The sequence below is a fragment of the Labrus bergylta genome, chromosome 5, assembly GCF_963930695.1.
Source record: "Labrus bergylta chromosome 5, fLabBer1.1, whole genome shotgun sequence".
Taxonomy (NCBI): domain Eukaryota; kingdom Metazoa; phylum Chordata; class Actinopteri; order Labriformes; family Labridae; genus Labrus; species Labrus bergylta.
The window spans coordinates 20,356,502-20,376,707 of NC_089199.1; the positions used below are offsets into that span (position 1 = coordinate 20,356,502).

Here is a 20,206-nt window from a genome sequence, read left to right on the forward strand (position 1 = left end):
ACAATGGTCCCCCCCCCCCCCCACACACACACACACACACACACACACACACACACACGCACACACACACACACACACAACCATAAAGAGGCCTCTTAGAAAAGGTTTGTTTACTGGATCAAGCTGCAATCAAAATATAGATTTTTCTAGTTAAAGAGCTAAACATGTCTTACTATAAGGCAACGAAAACAGCAGCAGCAGCGGTGGGAATAAATCTGAGAATTTATAACTTCCTGAAGCTTTTTTAACACAATGAGTGTGCAATCTGGAATCATCTGAACCCTCATCAGTCAAGTTTATTATCATAGAAGGAGCAGTATGTGTACAAATGATCCAATTCATTCTTATTTTCCTTGTGTTGTCGTTGTCGAGCCGTCGTTTTTCTAATCATCCGGTGATGAGAAATGATGCACTTTGCAGATCACACACCCATCGTTAGACACACAGAATCACACCTCACCACTCCACTGTGCTGATTAGACACTGACAGAAGCCTTTATACGAGTTACATTATGCATAAAGAAGAAGAAGAAGAAGAGAGGAGTAAACATCATGCTGCATCACATCAGATACACAGCCCACTCTTTTATTTTTATCATTTTACACACACCTCCCACTGCAGCTGTAAGATGACATAATTAACACAAGGAACTATTCCCCAGATGATGATTGCCCTAAATTTCAACTTTCATCATCCAAGTTATAAAATATATACGACACATGATTAAAAAACACTGTATTTTCCTGACACCTCATCTTACTGATACAGCTTCTGTTATTCTATGTGTGTCCGTTTATTCTCCAAATACCATCTAAGTGAACTGCTTTCTACTTACCACCTAAATCTCTCAAAATAAACCATTTTGATTCATACAAATAAAAGCAATTTCCTGAAAAAAAAATCTAAAAATCTTCACTCAAACAGGAGTCATGTGCATGTGTTGTTGGGGACTCTTCCAAATAAAAACACAATTGTTGCACTAATATGTGTTTACAGTAGCAGGCCATCTGATTAGGACTGTCGCCATGGTAATAACGAGGGAACCTTTCACCCAATGGTATGGCTCACCCGTTTGATGTAAACACGTTTTGACAACAGGGTGCCGGGCTTTAGCCAATGAAGGAGTTCTTCTGAGTAGAAACAATAATTTGTTGATGTTTTTTTTGATGGCGTAAAACAATATAGCCCAGTGTGTAAATCAGTTCAGCCTCAGTGTATGGTTCATTGTCTACTCTAATGTGTACAGGTCCAATGCACCATCATAATCATTCTCTGCCATAAGAGCTTATTTTCCTTTTCCCCCTCTTCTTTAATTAGTCTCTTTCTTGTTTTGCTTTCTTTTACACCTTATTGAGTATGTGTTCTTGTTAGCTTTATTGTTTTTGCGTGGACTACATTAATAGTATGTCTCTGTGTTACATATTTCTCATTAGGAGGGCCACTCGACAAGCCCCTCTGGGTTTATTTGGCTCCTCCAGCACATTTCTTTCAAAATGTATATTTAGTTAATTAACTTATCATTATGTACTGTCTGTTTTTCCACTGATCTATTAGATTTTGTTTTTTTTGTGCAATAAAAAAAACAGTGTTTATGAACTGTACATGGGTTTCATTAAATTGCGCATACAGTCAGTATCTATTTTTATTCAGGTAATTTTTTTTGGTGAATTTCTAATTCCTAATTGTACGGGTTAAATTATGATCTATACAGTGCTTTGTTTGGGTTAATATCTACATATAGGAGGGCAACAGTGTTCGCTGATAGATGTAACAAATGTTTCATGTCGTTCATGTTTCTTGTTATTTCTTTTTTAAATAATTATTTGTGGGCTTTTTGTGCCTCTATTGTATGGCTAGAACAGTGGAAAGAGATGGAAATCAGGGCGAGAGCGAGAGTAGGGAATGACATGCGGGAAAGGAGCCACAGGTTGGATTCAAACCTCGGCTGCCCGCTTGGAGGACTTCAACCTCCGTACCTGTGGCGTGCACACTAACCACTGCGCAACCAGTGACCCTCATTCATGTTTTTGTAAGATGCTACTTGATGCTTTGAATGTCCCTCAGGATCCATAAAGTGTCTATCTATCCCCTGAGCAGACCAAGGTAAACCTGATGCACAGGGGCGTGTCTAGAAGGGTGTCCAGGTGCCCCCCCCCCCTTGAAATCTCATTGGTCACCTGAGATGCCAAACTAAAATCTTTCACTATGATTGGCCTTTTGCCTTGCCTGAAGTATTGTGTAAAAATCCATTACTCAGGCCTTTTTGAAACAGACAGCTCAACGTTTTCATTCTGCAGTTTGTTTGCTTTTTTACTTTTAACTTGTGACTTTGAGTCCTTAAAGAATACGACTGTAGATGTATATGTTATTATCTTGTGTCACTTAATAGTCAATGTGATTAGTGCAGATTGACGGGGTAAATAAATGCTCTTCATTCAGCTGTGTGCACACAAACTTCAGGCCACTCCTGCATTAGTCAGTACCCCAGTTGGGCCACCCCAGTCCAAAAAGTCTGGAAACGCCCCCTGCTGATGCAGCCTAACCCTAGTCTTCTTGATACTGGGAGTGGTGGCAGAGTCATGGTTACAAAAGTGGAGCCAATATTGATGTGTCTTAATCCTGAATTTGTTTTGACAAGCAGCCGTCAGGGGGCAACTCCACTTGGAGAAGCGATCCAACGGCATTTCAGTCAACCAGAAAATTACTTTACCACTTCATTTCTAATGACCACAGTGAGCAGTTGGTCAAGGAGTCTGTGGACTCTGTCTAGTTTTGAATTTTCTTCAACTGAAAATGATTTTAATTAAATAAATCACAGTCAGAGTAGAATACAAGTGAAGTAGAATTCAGCACTCAGCTACCTGTGAATAACAAGTGGCTCCCATGTTTGCCTGTAATCAAGGACAGCGGTGTAGAACTGCATAATCAGTTGTTCTTCCATATTTGCTCATGAAACAAACAATTCTGAGTCACAATGTTAATCCCATGTTCTTGTTCAGGTTTAATTTTGTGTTTCCCTCAAAATCCATCAGAAAAAACTATAAGCAATACCATAACACTTCAAATAAAAGCCCCTCCCAATTAAGCCCTAGATCAGTTTAGTAACCTGGTGTTGCTGCAGATTTTGACAAGTAAAGGCAGGTCCCAAATAGAGGCCCCTTTGCATTTAGCGATGGAATAGTTTTGATTGAAAATAAGGAGAAAAAGCCGCCAGAAATCAAACAACAGAGATGAACTTCAACATCAGTCAAAAAAAAGACAGAATCATGCTTTTAAGTGTAGAAGTGTGAGACAGAAGGAAGCTGAAGATTCATGTGTGTTTGTGCATCCACACAAAGCAAGCGCTGCCTCTCAGAGTGTCCTGCAGGACGGATCTGGATAAAGACTAAAGACATTTCAACCTCAGAGTGTGACAGGAGCGACCAGGAGGACTCTGCTGCTTGGTCTGGTGTAAGAGATGGAAATCATTGTTGAAAATAAGACCCCACAAAAAAAATGTCCCATCTCTAATACGAAAAAACTTTCACACTACAACATCTGCTTACAGCAACTAAAGACATTTAGATGTTTACATAGCTGCTAATATTAACAGAAGTCTATCAATCTCCCCCCACAGGTTAGCAAAGATGGGCTGTCTCACAAAGAAAGATCGAAAGGCTGATATTTCTTTTTTAATTGGTTGATTGATATCCTCATCAGTTAAATCTTCTTTCTGGTGTAAATGAACTGTTTTATAGTCTTCCTCATCTTTGCTGGGCACAAGTTTTCTTTGAAAATGATTAAAGGCCTGTATTACATGAACCATGTCCTAAATAAAGGCAGGGTCATCTCAAAGACTGAGGTTAATAAAAGCCTGTGCTGCTGGGGTGCAGATAGCCAGTGGTTAGGTCGCGCCCCATGCACAGCGGCTATAGTTCTCCAAGGGTGCAGCTCGGGCTTCGAGTCCGGCCTGTGGCTCCTTTCCTGCATGTCATTACCCGATCTCTCTCCGGTCTCCTACTCCATCCACTGTCCTGTCTTAATAAAGGCAAAAAGCCCTAAAATGAATCTTAAATAAATAAATAAAAGCCTAGATTAGAAATTTAAGTTTTAGGCTAGACAATTTGTATCTCCGTGGTCTTGTTTGCTTCTGTCGTAGAGGCACCAGTTTTCATTTGGCTTTAAATGAGTAAATTCATCAAAATGGACCGTTCTGACTTTTACAAAGGAAGGAGTTTATTTCAGGACTTTCCTAGTTTCCGCGAGGTGTGCTTAATAGCTTGTAAATGAGTGCCAGGGTTTTATTTCACCTGTGCTTCTCTGTCAGAAGAATTTGACTTTTTATCAGCCAGCAGTTGAAGTTCCACAAATTCAGCATAGACGGAAGAATATTAAAGTTTTCTACAATGAGATAAAAATGTCCAAAATGTAGGATGAAAAGTTTTTTTGAGCTAGAACGGGTGCAATACAAATTCAAAATTTATGCATAGTTATCTGCTCATCATTTGTTTATTATTTTTGTATTCCCAGGCTCATTACATTTTTTGCAAAACTAAGGTAGATTAGTTCTACAATAAGATAAAACACAGAAAAAGGTATAGCTCCAAAACGTCCACCCTATAGGACCAATAAACGCCTTACAGATCTCTCTGATTAAGGCCTTTAAATGCATTACTTTCAGTTGATGCTCATCAATTAGCCGGTTGACTTATTGTTGCAGCTCTGAATGGTCACATGAACCGTGATGTTTGAGTCTCCCACTTACTCTATGAAGTAGACCATGCCGGTCTCAGTGTAAGCCATCTCCCAGTTGAGGGGCAGGGGCTCCAGGCTGTCATCGCGGGGCAGAGAGCTCCACGTGCGGAAGTCCATGGTGCTGCTGGACTGGGTGTAGCTGGGCACAGCTTTCCTCCAGTCTGCCCCCTCTTTGTGCTCTGGAAAGAGAGAGAGAGAGAGAGAGGAATGGTGGATTATGGGGAGAAAAAAAAAAACAGGATGGACGGAGCAGAAAGTTAGCCTGCAGGAACACCTCTGTCCTCCTGTTTTTTTTCTTCTGTTGCAGGAGAGAGGAGGCAGAGCCGATGTCACTCATTGGATTTGCATGTGAGCGATGGTGTGAGTGTGTGTGTGTGTGTTTGCTCGCCAAAGGGCTGTTTTGCATTTGCATGTGCACACAGCGTTAGTGCTTTTGCCTCTGTGTGTGCGTACCTTCCCTGTGGGTTTCAATGATAGAGGCAGGGATTCACACTAGAAAGGGCCATTTGAGCCCCAAGGCGGTTTTTGTATGACTAATATTTTACGGCTGCTCTTCACATAAGTTCTGTTGCATTTGTACATTCTCCCCTTTTATTTGAAATCGCTCTACAATGAATATGAAACAAACAACAAAGGCTCTCCTAATTCACTCAGAACGTCATGCCTTCCCTCAGAGGATGTTAAAAAGGAATGAAACACAAGTGCTTTTCATCCGTCTCTGTTTTATGTGGAGCAACAGAGGATGATGCCAGAGGATGTTACTCACACAACATAAAAGCATTTCTGGATGATGTATTTCCTAAAGATAATTCCACCTGTGTTATACCGCGCTCTGAGGGTATACTCGATACTGATTGGCTACAGGGTATCAATTTATTCCTGACAATGGACAACTTTGAAGTATTGCAGTGAACCTGGCTTTTCATCATTACTAAACAATGCGCTGGTTTTGTATGAATATTTGAAAGAGTCAATCAAAGGCTGTTTAAAATACATGCAGTTTGTTCATAAGCTAACCTAAAATTACAACAATAAAGAACGGAAACTTTTCTTTAAACCTATTTGAAGAAAATAAATGTTCACCACTTGGGTGGTGCTCAAGAAAAGGAGAGAAAAATACAATATAGTGCACATTAAATACTATGCAGCATGGTTATTTTATACATTCTTATTACACCATAAAAAATGCATCCCATCAAAGCTGAATATTATTGTACATTAAAATTTGAATGCACTATAAAGAATAAAATATTGCACATAAATGTTATGCACCATTCTCAGTGTCAAACATAAGTCCTGCCAATGTTCAGAGTTGTTGTGGAGGAGGGGGGGTGTTTGTGTCTGGGGCAGTGTTCCTGTCGAGTTCAGTTCAGTGATGGCTCTGGGGTAGAAACTGTTTTTGAACCTTGATAGTTTTGTCTTAAGGCTCCTGAGACGTCTTCCAGATTGCAGCAGAGAAAACAAGTGGTGGCTCTACAGTGTAGGGTTATTTTGGTAACACCAGGAATATTTTAGCTTTGCATTGAGCAATTTATTATACACACTGAGTGACCTATCTCCATGTAAAGTAAACTATAGCTTCCTATGTTAATGCCAGTGTAGATTGCAAAACATCCAGTATTATGTATATGCTTCCAGAGGTGTGTCAAGCAAATCGGTGTGACCACAATAACGTTACATTTCAGTTTTGTGTGTGTGTGTGTGTGTGTGTGTGTGTGTGTGGGAAATCCAACCACAGAGCAGCATGAACTTGTTTTATATCAGCAGCACTTTAAACACTTTCTTCTTCTTGAACTGTAATGTCCTTCACAATTACAAGCACTAACTATCACAGAAAACGAACATGCCCTGGAAGATGTCACATGTGCTCCCGCATGTAAAAACTTGGAGGAGCGAGCAGCCTGCAGGCAGAGTCTGAAGGACAGCTGAGGTCATTAAGTTCACAGCAGGGTGAGAGCCTCCTAGACCATACAACCCAGATGGGTTATAGAGTGACTGTGGGGGGGGGGGGGGGTGAGGATGATAAGGGTAGTCTGAGCAAAGATTGGGGAAATCTGCAGTGAAGAGTGTAGAGACTCAGAGCTCATATTTTCCATTAACCTCTTTTCTCATCCGAGCATAATTCTGCCCATCTATGGCCGCTCTGAGACTTCCTCTCCTCAGCTGCTGGCTGAAGCGGAGCAGTCATTTGTGACTGGTTCCTCTCCATAAAAAGAACTCCTGGATGTGTGGGCATCAGTTTGTGTTTGATTTCAATATGACAGGGCGGTTGGGTAAACAGACTTTGGATTTCTGTGAATCCTTTGTACAGCTGAGCAAGCAGTGTTTGAGATTTGCCTGTCAAAACAATGTTTCACTCTATAAAAAGAGAAAAGGAAACATCCTCAGCTTGGACCTGGCTCAGCATTAACTTCAGTTCTCTTATTAGCAGAGGCTTGGTACAGTGCACAGTATGTAACCTATTTCTGCGCGGGGCCTGTTGTCCTTGTGAGCATTAAGGACAGATTATTTCCTCAGAGAGCCGAGGACTCCTGATTGATCACACACAGCGTTCTTCTCTCTGGGTGGGTCTTTGTCAAGGTGACCTGTGGCACAGTTTAATATAGAAAATAACTGAAGAGGCATTAACAGTGGATTTTTATCAACAGTGTTAACCACAAACTTTGAATGTATGGTTGTGTAAAAAGTCCACATTTCTGGGGCGCCGATGGCTGAGGGTTTACATAGCTTTAATTGCCCCTTAAGCTTTAATTGTGTGAAGTTTTTCTGAACTGAATTGAATAGCTGTAGTCGTCAAAGCAGGCGGTCCAGGTTCGAATCCGACTTATGGCTATTTTCCTGCATGTAATTCTCCACTGTCTCTCTTTCCCCATCTGACTCTATCCATTGTGCTGTCTATCCAAGAAAGGGGTGAAACTCAAAAGAAGTTTTTTTTTTTTTAACCAGTCTGTAAACATGTTAAAATTGGCATGTTAATATGGGGATTCCTTGGCTGTTTGTAGCCAGCCTCAAGTGGACACAGGAGGAACTGCAGTTTCTTGCACTTCAGCACTGGCTTCATTTTCCAACATTAGAGGTTGCTGCCTGGTTTTCACCCATAATAAGAATGTAGTGGCATCATGTAAAGAAGAAAAAATTACAAATATTCTTCTCCGATATCTCATGCACAGACTGCAGGATGTTAGAATACAAGTGTATATCATTGTGTGAGCCAGAGGGAGCAACACATCATCTCACATGGTTTCATTTGATCTCACGAGATCTCGCGGGGGTAGAAGGTGTAAACTAAACTGAGACTGACAACAACCCTCTGCAGAAGGCGCAACAAGTCTTCACGGGGAAATGTTTGGGCAGACGCAGTCGACTCTGTTCTTCAGCAAAAAGTTGAAGTGTGATTTTAACTGTCAGTGTAAATATCTATCAGCTGTCTTATGCTAGCTAATGCCAGCCTCAAGGGCTAATATGTTTACTGTTGCTTGGTAACCATCTCAGCTGCTTCATCTTATTTTAAATTCTCTCTCTCTCTCTCTCTCTCTCTCAGTGGCTAATGATTCCTTAGGAAAGTACAGATAAAATAATGTAGATTTAAATGAGAATTATCAAGCATGTCTAATATCAGTGCAGCAGCTCCATGTGTCTGCGAGGTCTTTTGGAAGTTCACCACTAGCTCTGTAAACTCAAAGCACTGCTGGATAACCTGGCACTTTTATGGAGACTGGTCCCAGACCACATTTCTACTTTTATCATGGAGGAAGGGATGGGTTATGAATTGGTCCAAAAAGTCCTGTATTCTGAGAACTGCCTAACAGTCAAAACTCAAAAGAGATTAACAAGAACAAATGGGATAAAAAAAGATAGACTGACTATTTACTCAATATTTTGGAACATTCATTTTCTGACAGTCAACCAGTAGAGACAACAAATTCTCTCAGCTGTACTTCAGAATAAAAGGAGACTCTGTTTCTGCTGATGCTGTCATTCATTTGTTTTACTTTTTCAAAAGCTGTCTGCAGGGATTAATAAAGTATATAAAATGAATAAAATAATCTAGTGGGTTTAGAGATATGCTACGGTTCTTTGTGTCAAGATGAAGATGTATGGAACAAATATCTAAACAACTAGAATTGTATAAGACTTGGATCTTTTTGGTTAAAGCTGGACTGAATCCAGTCATCTTTTGGATTAACTCTGTACGGTACTCAGGACTAGTTTTTGGGAAAACTAATGAAAGCAAATACGCCTCTGTTGTTATTTTTTTTTCATGATTTTCTTTCAGAACAAGTCCAAAATGTTAAATCCTTTCTACTGATGGCACCACAAACTACATCCTACACACCTACTCTGTAGTGGGGTGACAGAGGCAGGCAGATAGTTTTCCTGGATTAGTTAAACAAAATCTCCCTGAATTGCCAGAGATAACTTGAAAGTTTCACTGACATGTTTTGTAGTGTGAGCGATTCATTCTCTCAGGTACAATCATTTCAGTTTCATGTTGGTTCTTAAATCAAAAGAACAAATAAATGCTATTAGCTTTGCATGTGCAAAAAAAAAAAAAAAATCCATCCTGGAATGGTTAATAAAGGATTCCGATTGGTTGGGAGCTCAAGAGAAATAACCAAAGGAAGATGCAGCAAAACAATCATTTCACTGTTGTTTAATGTGATGGGTTTGGATCAGCATGGTATTGTTTTTTCACCAAACCCCCATTGGGCCCATCAAAGTGCATACAATCTGCGACAAGCCAAAGTCTTCATGTCATGCGCGACAGTGACATTGACCTAACGTGGCAATCCCGCAACCAAAGGACAAACACAGTACAGCAGAATCGCCATTATTTAACATGACATCCTAAGCTCTGACATTTACTGACCAGGCAAACCATTGACCAGCGGTGGCCTCTCATCATCGTCTTCCTCCTCAGGGACCGCGCTGTCCTTCCTGTCCATCTTACTGACCGAGGTGGTGCGTTTCCTGGGAATCTCGCCACCGTAGTCTTCATCAAACAGAACCTGATCCACCAGGTCGGGCTGCACGAGGTTGGGCTCTGCCGGAGGCTTCGGGGTCCCGTAGTAGTTACCTTAGAAAGTAAAGGTTGGCAGATGCAGAGAGAGAGGGGAAGAGGAATGGGAGATTTCAAATATTAATAATAAGAAGCAAAACAAAAGGAGTTTCAATAAAAGACCAGAAAAGGAAAGTAGGACTGTGCCATTAACTTTTCAATGTCTACACAGTCCCTGAGTTTAAGCGCAGGATTGCAGGTATAGAGCAAAACATGTTTATTTACCAATAGTCTTTCACTCATAAGGAGGGAGATTCCTTCACAAATGTATAGTTATGTGTCATAATACTTCAGTAAGACACAGTGTATGTTTGTATAATCGTGTAGAGCATTGATCAGGCAGAGGTGCTGCAAGAAGGAGCTGCTATGACCTGAAGTCTGAACTCTACTCAAGCTCCCTCTCGTCAAAAATTTATTACGATTTTTTTCTTTGTTAATTTGAACCTGTCGGAAGTAAAAAAAAAAAAAAAAGGAAAATTAACTCCTCGACAAACTTCACTGTGCACAACATCTTTCATGGTGCTGATTCAGTAACTAAACATATTTAATGTAATGTCACTGTAGGTCAACAATACAGAAAGACATCTACTGTATTTTATAATACGTTAGAATAGAACAGAATCAAACAGAATGTGGCGTAATAGAAAAGAATAGAATAGAATTGCACAGAATGGAAGAGAATGTGCAATAATAGAATAGAATTGAATAGAATAGAGAATGGTGATGTGGTGCATAGGGCTGGGAATCTTTGGGTGTCTCACGAATCAATTCTATTTCGATTCTTGGGGTCACGATTTGATTACGAATCTATTTTCATTTCAAACCAATTCTGGATTTATGGATCCACGGATTCAAAGTCTATTTATGAATTAGTACATCTAATCCAGTCAAAGTGAGACTGGCTGAATTTCTTGCTGCTCCATTTGGCATTCTACTCAGTTAAAGTGCTAGCCTTAGCACTTAGCATGGAGTGACTGATCAGCCCCCCCCCCCCCCAAAAAAAAAAACAATAGATTTTTGGAAGTTATGAATCTATTTAAAATTTTAAAAGATAAGAATCTTGATTTGTACATAAATCATTTCCCCCCCACCTCTATGCATTTGTCAGCACAGTTGCCTTGCAACAAGTAGGTTCTTGATGAGAACAGGTGCCTCTCTATGTGGAGTTTGTTTGTTCTCCCTGAGGGAGGAATAGCGGGTCTTTCTGGGAACTACAGCTTCTTCAACAGTGCAAAGACATGCAACCGAACCAATTGGTCACTCTAAAATGTCCCATAGGTATGAGAGTGAGTGGATGTCCCATCTCTATGTTTTCGCCCTGGGATTGACTGGCGACATGTCCAGGGTGTAGCTGTTTCTCGGCCAATGACAGTTGGGCTCAGCTCCAGACCCCTGCCCGTCGCAATCCTTCAAGGATAAGTGTTATGGATTATGCAAAATATAAATTCTTCTGCTACAGAAAATGATGCCAGTAATGTGAAATAGACTGCTAACATTAGTAACATTATAACTGTCAAAGGAAACAACATCTGACTGGCTAAGAAACAACAAAGATAACATTATGGTTCAGAGAATTAGAGTTTATTAGAGCAAGAACTGCATTCAGAGGATACTTCAGAACAGGGTAATACCTGTTGGTAAGATCATAAATCAATTCTGCCTCCCTTGAAAGTGTAAAAGACCCCCTATGTGAAGCATTTACGTGGGGAATTTACCCCCACTTTAGGAAACTAATTTCAGGCTCTGACTACAGTCGATGTGTTGTATTTGAGACGCAGCGGGAGAGATCAACCACCATGTCTTATATTCACCTCATTTAAATCAAGAATTAAATCTTTAAATGTCACGCAACGGCAGTCAAGATTGACTTCCTTACAAGTTTCAGGGGACTTCTTCCTGCATGGTTTTCACGTCTCTTCACCCCCTGCTTTGTTTCCCCTCGATAACTGCACCGCAGGGCTGTCATGACTCATGTAGCATTAAAATCACTTCACTCGGTATTTGCCAGCAACTAATTACACTGATCATTGAATACAGCAATTATCTACCTCTCAGCCTGTTTTTTTCCTAATGAAGAAAAACCTCACGATTATAAATATTCCGAGGGATAACGGCGCTCTGTGAAGAGAGGGGGATAGAGAGCAAAACTTTGTTAAATGATTTCCTCATTTAGCCTACGGTGTGATCTATCTATGTATGGCTGCTGAGCAGTATGTGGAACTCAATTTAGGCGTAGAAGAATGCAATTATTCAAACTCTATTAGGATTATAAATAATGTGCATGCTAATTTCCACCCCGACCATTCATTATGGGTATTTGTTTGCTAAATGCTACTCCCTCGGTTGTGTCTAGGCAATAATATCAAATCAATTACTTAGGCAATCCATTTGTCAGGTCAAATATTTACTTGCTTCTAACAAAAAGTTAGTATGAGATTGAGCCTTCTCAGCTGAAACATGATTTATAATTAGATTAATTAAAGAATAGGGAGAGATACCGCTGGGAAAAGGGGATTTCAGCAATTTAATTAGCCTCCATAAACTTGATCTTATTTTCATGTGGACCCAGCAGCACATGGGACCATGGAGTTATAAACCTTTGATGTACTTAAGCGTGAACATGCAGACATCACAAATGCCATTCTGTAAGAGCAGCACTTATCAGCGCAAGATCTTTTTATAGCTCGCAACAAAGGTGGTGGTGGTGGGGGGAGCTGACAACAGTATGCATGCCAGAAAGAACAGAGGGCTCTGAGGAACACATCACAGTCACTCTAGCAGCTTTACAGCACGATACTGTACCACCAAAAGAGCTCTTTAGAGCTCATCTCCACTCCAGCGCTGGCCTCATCTCCTCAGGCCTGCTAACGACAATACTCAGCAAACTGGGTTAATGCAGCTCTGCCCGTCTTCCACAAACCAGCGAGAGTGATGAGGAGGAGAAGGAGGCATGATGAAAGCCTGCCCCTCCTCCACCTTGTCGCTCCACTCTCTGTTTACTAAGCGACACTCATCCGCATTTGTCAGAGATGGCTTCATTAACAGGGGTGGCACCACGATAGCAAGGAGAGATTGGGTCTGCTGGCTAATCCCCGCCTGTCTCCTGCCACACGCTGACATTCATCAGCCAGGCGCTACCTCTGTGATTAATTACGTACAAACATGTCTCTTGGCCCCTGATAAATGTGTGTCGCAGATATGAAGGTGCGTGAAAGCGGCGCGTCAGTGAAGATTTGTGGCACCATTTGCCTTAATAAATGGAGGGAAGCCTCCGTAAGCTGATGAGCAGGGGAGCTTGTCTGGCGTTACTTGTGATCCGTGTGTCACAGAGTTGATGAGGCAAGAAGAGTGAGTCTCCTGTTGCAAAGTGCGTGCAGGCAATTTCATGGTGCTGGGAATCAGCCTCTGATAATGAAAGGACTCCTGTTGTCAAGGGCAATGTGCACAAGCTTCACAAGGTCACACTTTTATCATCCCAACATCACGAACATGGTGACAAAGACAAACTGAAAAACCACCCAGTACACCAACACATTGCTGTTAATGCACAAATTCTGCATTCACATCCAATTTAACCTCCCAGTCTGATTTCCCTCTTTTGTTAAAATCCACATCATTATCACAATGAGAATCCAAAAACCCACGATTTAAAAGTGGATCTAGTTTTTTGGCTTTCCTCTGTAGCAGATTAGTCATTGGCAAAAAGGAAAAGCTCTCTATGTGCTGAATTTTAGTTTCCTGGCATTCGTCCCTTCAGTCTCACACTTCACTGCACCAGACCATTTAGTTCTTGTCCGTCTGCTCTGTTCTTCTCTCAAAGAGTGACCCAACCTGAACCTCGGAGACGCCGAGACTGAATGGGGACCAAAAATCCAGAAAGACTCGCTCGCAGCGCCTGGCACAGATGGCTCATGTGTCTGCTTGGCAGGCGACCTGGGACCCTCCGGACCCATCATGGAGCAGCAAGGGTGTACAAGATAAAGAGCAGTCTGAACCCACAGAGACAGTTTGAACCTGGCTACCGTGTTGTGTTGTGTCCTGTTCTTACCTCTGATCAGTCTGTCTTCAAAGAGGTTTTCTCTGACCTCATGCTCAGTGTGCTCAAAATGCTGTCAAAATGTTGTACTCCTTTTTCCTATATTAAGATGTATGAATGAGAGGAATCTGACAATTGTGATCTTTTCACTGCCCGCTGATTATTACAGTAAAAACCTGAAAAGACATCTGGGAAATATTTAAATCTAAAGCCACACAATTGATTTTACCTACTAGCTACCACCCAACAGGTAAAGCTATCGTTCAACCACCACTTTATTAGCTACATCTCTGTTTTCCTTGTTGTATTCAGTATCAAACTGTAGCTTCTACCTAGCTAACATGTTGTTATCGAACATAGCAGTGTTAATGATTCCACTTGCCATCTTTTGCCACTACTTTCCTTAATTTTCCCTTATTTTAATACTTTAATTGTGTAGATACAGTTTATAACTCATTCTTTTGAGTTTGCCCTGTGAGAGTTGCTTCAAGTGAAACATGAGCCCTTCTTTAACAAATTACTCCCTGGGATTAATAAAGTATTTCTGATTCTGATTCATGCGGCGGTGCAGCCTGTGTACGTCACCAGTCTGCATGATGATGTTCCTTCGCTAAGTTGATTTTTAACTAGTTTAACCATATCTCAAAATTCAATATCAAACACTTCTCTCAAGATATTGACTTGTTAATGCTCACCACGTTTTTATGCTTTGCTAGCTAAATGTGTAGCTTCACTATTGATCTCCTTGGTGTAGCTTGCTAACCATTAACAGTTAGCTAAACTATTTGTTCCTGCATTTTAGCGTTTAGCATACACCTCTTTTTTTGTGGACTCTGTTATCCCAACAAAAAAGGTTGTTATCTGTCCAAATAAAAAAACTAAAGAGATAAAAACTATTATCAACAAAAAGAAAATTACTTTCTGCACAGATGATGCTCAGTGAGTGAGATAGCCAAGGCCAAAGCAAATTATAAGAGTAAAATGGAAACATAATTCGGAGCCGGAAATATTACGGCACCCTGGAGAGGAATGGTCAATAGCCCTGAGCTTGTATAGTGCTTCTCTAATCTTCTGAATACTCAAAGTGCATTTACACCGCAGGTCACACTTACCCATTCACATACTGATGGCAGAGACTGCTATGCAAAGTGCCCATCAGCATTAACTCCCCCCATTCATGTACATTCATATGCGTCAACAAATCAGCAGAAGCAACTTGGGGTTAAGTGTCTTGGCTAAGGACACATTGGAAACGTGGCTGCAGAAGCTGAGGATCCAATCCTCGACCTTCCGGTTGAGAGACGACCGACTCTACTAACAGAGCCACAGACAACCAATATGATATCAACTGCCTCCATTAACCATTACACAAGTGAGGTCAAGAAACGTATCAGCATTAATGGGGTGGTCCACACTGTCACATACTTTTAATTAGTTTTTCTCTTGTTTTGAAAGGTGTTATTTTACTCAAGATGTTTCAAGGTTGAGGGACTTGAGGATGGTGATATCCCAAAATCAGGTTACAGTCTAAAAGTCTTAAAGAAAAAAAGATATAAGGAAGACTGCTGCCACCCCAATTCTGTCAGTGGGCGCACTCTGAGATTCTGTGCCGACCAGCTCAGTGAGGTGACTTCAACTATAATTTCCATTCCAAAATTTAAAAAAATCAACTAAAGTACTGCTCCAAAGAACTAAATGAGTATAGACTTGTTGATCTTACATCACTTGTAATGAAAATTTTGGAGATAATTTTAAATGATGAGGTTGTCTCCTTAGTGAATGACAAACTAAACTCCTTGCTGTTTTCCAGTCAAGCTAGTAAATGGTTAGCAACCTTGAAAAAAGCAGTACAGAATTATGACAGCATTGAAGCTTTCCACCCTGAGTGTGACTCGAGTGGAAAATGGCTGCCTTCAATGGATGGTAGAAAGAGAGATGTAAGAGTCTAAGAGAGGGAATTTAAGAGGAAATTAAGCGTACCATGCATTAAATGACTCCTATAATGTACTTTATAGGTGGAGAAAAAATTGTTTTACATGAACCATTAACATAATGAGCATTCTGCCATGTCATTTGGGACTATTAGCAAGACCATTATGATTAGCTAAGAATCCCATTAGCTCGCTACCTTGAGCACTACTCACTAACTGAACCCTTTTAAACTGAAGGTAATTCATGAGCTCTTCAAAGGAGGAATTTAACCTGTCTAAGAGAGCCTCTGACCTTGTTTATATTTTTCCCCATAGAAAAAAAGAGCAGTTCAAGCACAAACAAATGTGGTAAATCCCATTCCTCCATCCAATTACGTGCAGCTCCTTTTTTTGAGTTCAGAGTGCTGCTGAGAGATCAGCACTCTGTCATAGTGGCCATGCAGTGCTTGTGCTGACTGGGTTTAAGAGACAGAGAAGAAGAAAAAACAGGGTGAGGGGGGGAGGGGGGGGGGGCACTATCAGAGTGTTCAGCTCTCTCTCAGGGATCGCTTCCTGGAACTTCCTACTTTTCAGAAGCTAATCCGCACATCTGTGCACAGCCAATGCAGTCATGCCTTTCCATGGCAAAGGGTGTCTCCGCTGGGAGCTGAAGAGCTCAGCATGCCTCTACATCAACTCTCTCTTTCTCTATTCTACGCTCCTCCTCAGTTCACTCTCTATCTCCCTCTCTTCCCACGGTCACCCTCTATGAAGGTGTAAATCCCTCCTGGAATCAGCTCAGAGACGAAGGACAACTCGTGGGCGATTTGGCAGCTCCCGAAAGCTGATCTTCGAGTGAGATGATCTACAGGAAACGCAACAAGAGACAGCATTCGTTTTGTGTGCGCTGACATGAAAGTGTGTGCTCCTGCAGTATGTATACCTGCATGCTAGTATGCCTAATGTATTTCTTCCACCGTGCTCCAAAAAAGGGGGAAGGATCAGAGTGTCACAAGGATCAGAGGCAGCTGCAAAAAAAACCCTGCTACCACAGGCCTACTGCATGTTACAGTATTCACATCCATAAATGGACACACAAACTCCAACAAATGCACCCGTGCACATCCACAAAAAGCTACACCGAGCCATAAGGCACTTTCTCTTTCTCTTTGGATGAGGATTTGACTTTATCTTTTAATTCTTCCTCGTAGTGGAGGCACGGCATTGCCGCTGAATGAGAGGATGGCGCTGAGAAGGTCCACTCACGTGACCAGAGGTTGTCCCTTAAGCATTTAGAAAAATCCTCTCCCATTTCACAGCAGCCAGGATTTGCAGCGAGAAAGAATGAGCTTAAAGAGAGCGGGAAGATTATCATGTTATTGCCATAATCATTGCGCAATGTGAGAAAAATCCTCCGCTCCAATCCCCTCATGACACAAATACACAGCGACCGTCTGACTTTCCGAGACCTCTCAATATGGGGCAAGTGATTATTCTCTATTGTAGAGCAAGGTGTTATGAATGGTAAATGCTTAGCCATTCAGCTAAAAAGAAATCCCTGCTTGTGTAAACTCCTTATTGGAAAGAACATGCCGGTGCTTGTTGTAAGAAAATATCATCCACCACTGATGTGTTCACCACGGAAAGCTTCTGTCAAACAAACACTAGAGGTACTTTAAATCATTCTAAAAGTTCAAGTTCAAGTTTTGCACAAGCCGGAGCTTAGCGGCTGAGTCTGTGAGAAAAGAGAGGGAGGAAAAGGACGAGGCTGGTTCATCCCATGAATAAAGCATGACTTGAGAGTAAGAACACAAGTGGGACCTCCTGATGTGTGACTGTGCAGCCAGCCGGTGGGAGCAGCAGGTTGACTGGTTTACATAAGGTCACCATCAGGTGCTACAGCTGCGTGCATGCTAACACTGCCCTTGTTTAAATATCCACTGTACATTGGAACAGGCTGGAACAGACGCATAAACACAAACAGGGAGGTACATCGTCTGCACTGAAAAATTCAAGAACATCTGTTTGTGTGACAGACACACATATGCGCTTAAAAAACATCAATAGCATATAAGGTGAGGACTTTAGAAAGCTGTAGTTTGTCCTGCTGCCTAAGATTTAATCCAAATAAAGATGTAGAAATGGAAATACATGTTGGAATTGCTAACTCTATAATTAAATGGATTTGGCAACAAAATGAGCCTACTCTTTGATTTATTTTGCATGCATTAAGACAAAGTTATTAGAACTTAATCAGAGGAATACACTCTATGATTTCAGGCCGATTCTGAACCCAGTCGCACGTTTAAAGTCCAATGTTTGCCCTGAAATGTGTCAGTGGGCACAAGTTCCAATCATGATTCTATCTGCCGCTTCCGACTAGTCAGATGAATTTCTAGTTTGTCTGAAATTTAAGTTGTACGAGTACATCCACTCAAATTGAGAGCAGAGCCGCTAGCTAATTCACAACTTCAGGGCTTTTCTCCTGATTGCGCCAGAGCAAACTGGCAGAGAGCAGGCTTGCCTTTTTATTGCAAAAGATATGAGCAACAGAAATGTTGGCAGGAAGAAAGCAGCAAACCTCCAGCTTCCAGGGACTATTTGTTGTGATTTAGCTTAACTAACTTTTGTTTGTTTGATGCAGACTGGGGTTGTGCGTTTGACGGCGTGTTTTTGATGGTGACAGCAGCTCAGTCTGTAGGGACTTGGGTCGGGAACCGAACGTTCTACAACGGCTTTTTTACAATCATAAAGTGTATTCCCAGCATTAGTGATCTCTAATTTTAACAACATTTAACCAAATGTATGAATAGAGCACACTCAAATTCTGGTACAAAACATGCATTAAGAAATCAAAATAACATAAAGACCAATATGAAAATGGTTACTTTAAGGAAAAATTATTTTAAAAAGGCACCTCTCATGTCGAGCCAAATTTCAAGGAACAGAGAAGTGTATTCTGAGGTTTGATTTAGTAACAGGCAGAGTTGGGGACAGCTGAACTCATAGAGGCAGAGCGCTCCAGAGCTGCAGGTGAGAAAGCTGCCTCATCCTTGAGCTTCAAATGTCAGAAAGTTGTGAAAATGCTAATCACAATTTCCCAAGGCCCAATGGGACGGGAAAAATAGATTCTTTTGTCAACCCAACACTTCAAAACCCAAAGGCTTCTCGTTTACAAAATGACAAAATGCAGCAAATCTGTTTTTGTGAGAAACTTCAACTTGCAAATCTTTCAAATGGTGTGACATTTGTTCTTGAAATATGTTCAAAACAATTGATCATCTCAGCTTCTCTGTATAATTGCGTTGCAGCACTAATGTTGTTGGTTGTACTTTTGCATTTGACACACCAAACATACAACCACAAACAAGCATAAGAAGCCTTGAAACACCCCCCCCCCCCAACAAAGTCTTTAAATGTTGCACAAAATAAGAATCAGCATTTGAGAAGACATCTTCCATTTTGTGCTGGTTATTTCTGGTTCTACTAAGCTGGCAGGTAGGACATCGACGTTTTGGTAAATGTACAGTTTATTTTAATCCCTGCTGCCAAAAAATTGAAAAGCCCTGTCCTGTTTTTTTTACAGAATTTCCATTTCCACATAAATATAGCGTCTGCATACTTTATCTCTAAATTTCTCATTTTACACACAGTGTGCAGAGACTGAATAGTCGAGTTCATCTGAAGGACTGCGAGTATCGCTGCTAATCTGACTGTCACTTCCAACAAGTCTTTAATCATGTTTCACTGATCAATACATTTTGTCTCGCTTGTCACATTTCACTAAGGCCGGCTGTAAGTCATAATGACTGTGAATATCGAGCTTCCAGTCACACTATTACAGAGAGCTGTCAGTGTGAATCGTGTGCATAAATGCATGCAGGCACACACACACACATATGCAGGTGTCTTATTTATTTACTACTGTTGTCATGCCTACCATCGTAGGTGCCACTCTCCAGTAGAAGTCCACTCTCCTCCAGGATCCTGAAATCTCCGACATTGATAAAGTTGTAGTCCACTCCTGGAACCTCCCCGTCTCGAGGAAGCCTTGTGGTGCCTGTATAATAATAAAAAGAGAGGCAAATTGAATAATTAACACATTTTTTAAATCAGATAAATGTGGTAAATATTTTAGGAGTGAATAAAAGTTTTTTTTTGTAAAGATAGCTTTTTAGAATCTAAGGAAAAGGCTGTTGGTTACAGGTATAATGCTGCATCATTTAATTCTTTTGAAGGCCTTTTCTCTGTTCAGAAGTTATTTATTGAATGTGAGAAGCAAAATTCAAACACTTTCATTGGGTTAACATAGAAAAGGTAAAAAAAATGTTAATTGCTGTTAATTTAACACATTTTTCTTGTTCAAACTGCAAATACATTTAAAAAGAGCCCAAAACTACAGTTCTACATCTGGCCACTAGAGGGTGGCTCCAACAGCGAGTCAATTCATATAAGGTCCCACACTA

The 20,206-nt window shown here is 41.0% G+C and overlaps 1 protein-coding gene across 2 annotated transcripts in view; it reads right to left on the reverse strand.

The window, feature by feature from the left end:
• LOC109991190 (membrane-associated guanylate kinase, WW and PDZ domain-containing protein 3) overlaps positions 1-20,206 on the reverse strand; it is a 177,617-nt gene that overhangs the window by 36,145 nt on the left and 121,266 nt on the right. For both annotated transcript variants that reach the window (XM_065955100.1, XM_065955101.1), the window contains exons 3-5: positions 19,681-19,800; positions 9,606-9,812; positions 4,746-4,914 (exon numbers count right to left, since the gene is read on the reverse strand). In XM_065955100.1, the coding sequence (XP_065811172.1) occupies positions 4,746-4,914; positions 9,606-9,812; positions 19,681-19,800 (496 nt within the window). The remainder of the gene's footprint in view (positions 1-4,745; positions 4,915-9,605; positions 9,813-19,680; positions 19,801-20,206) is intronic.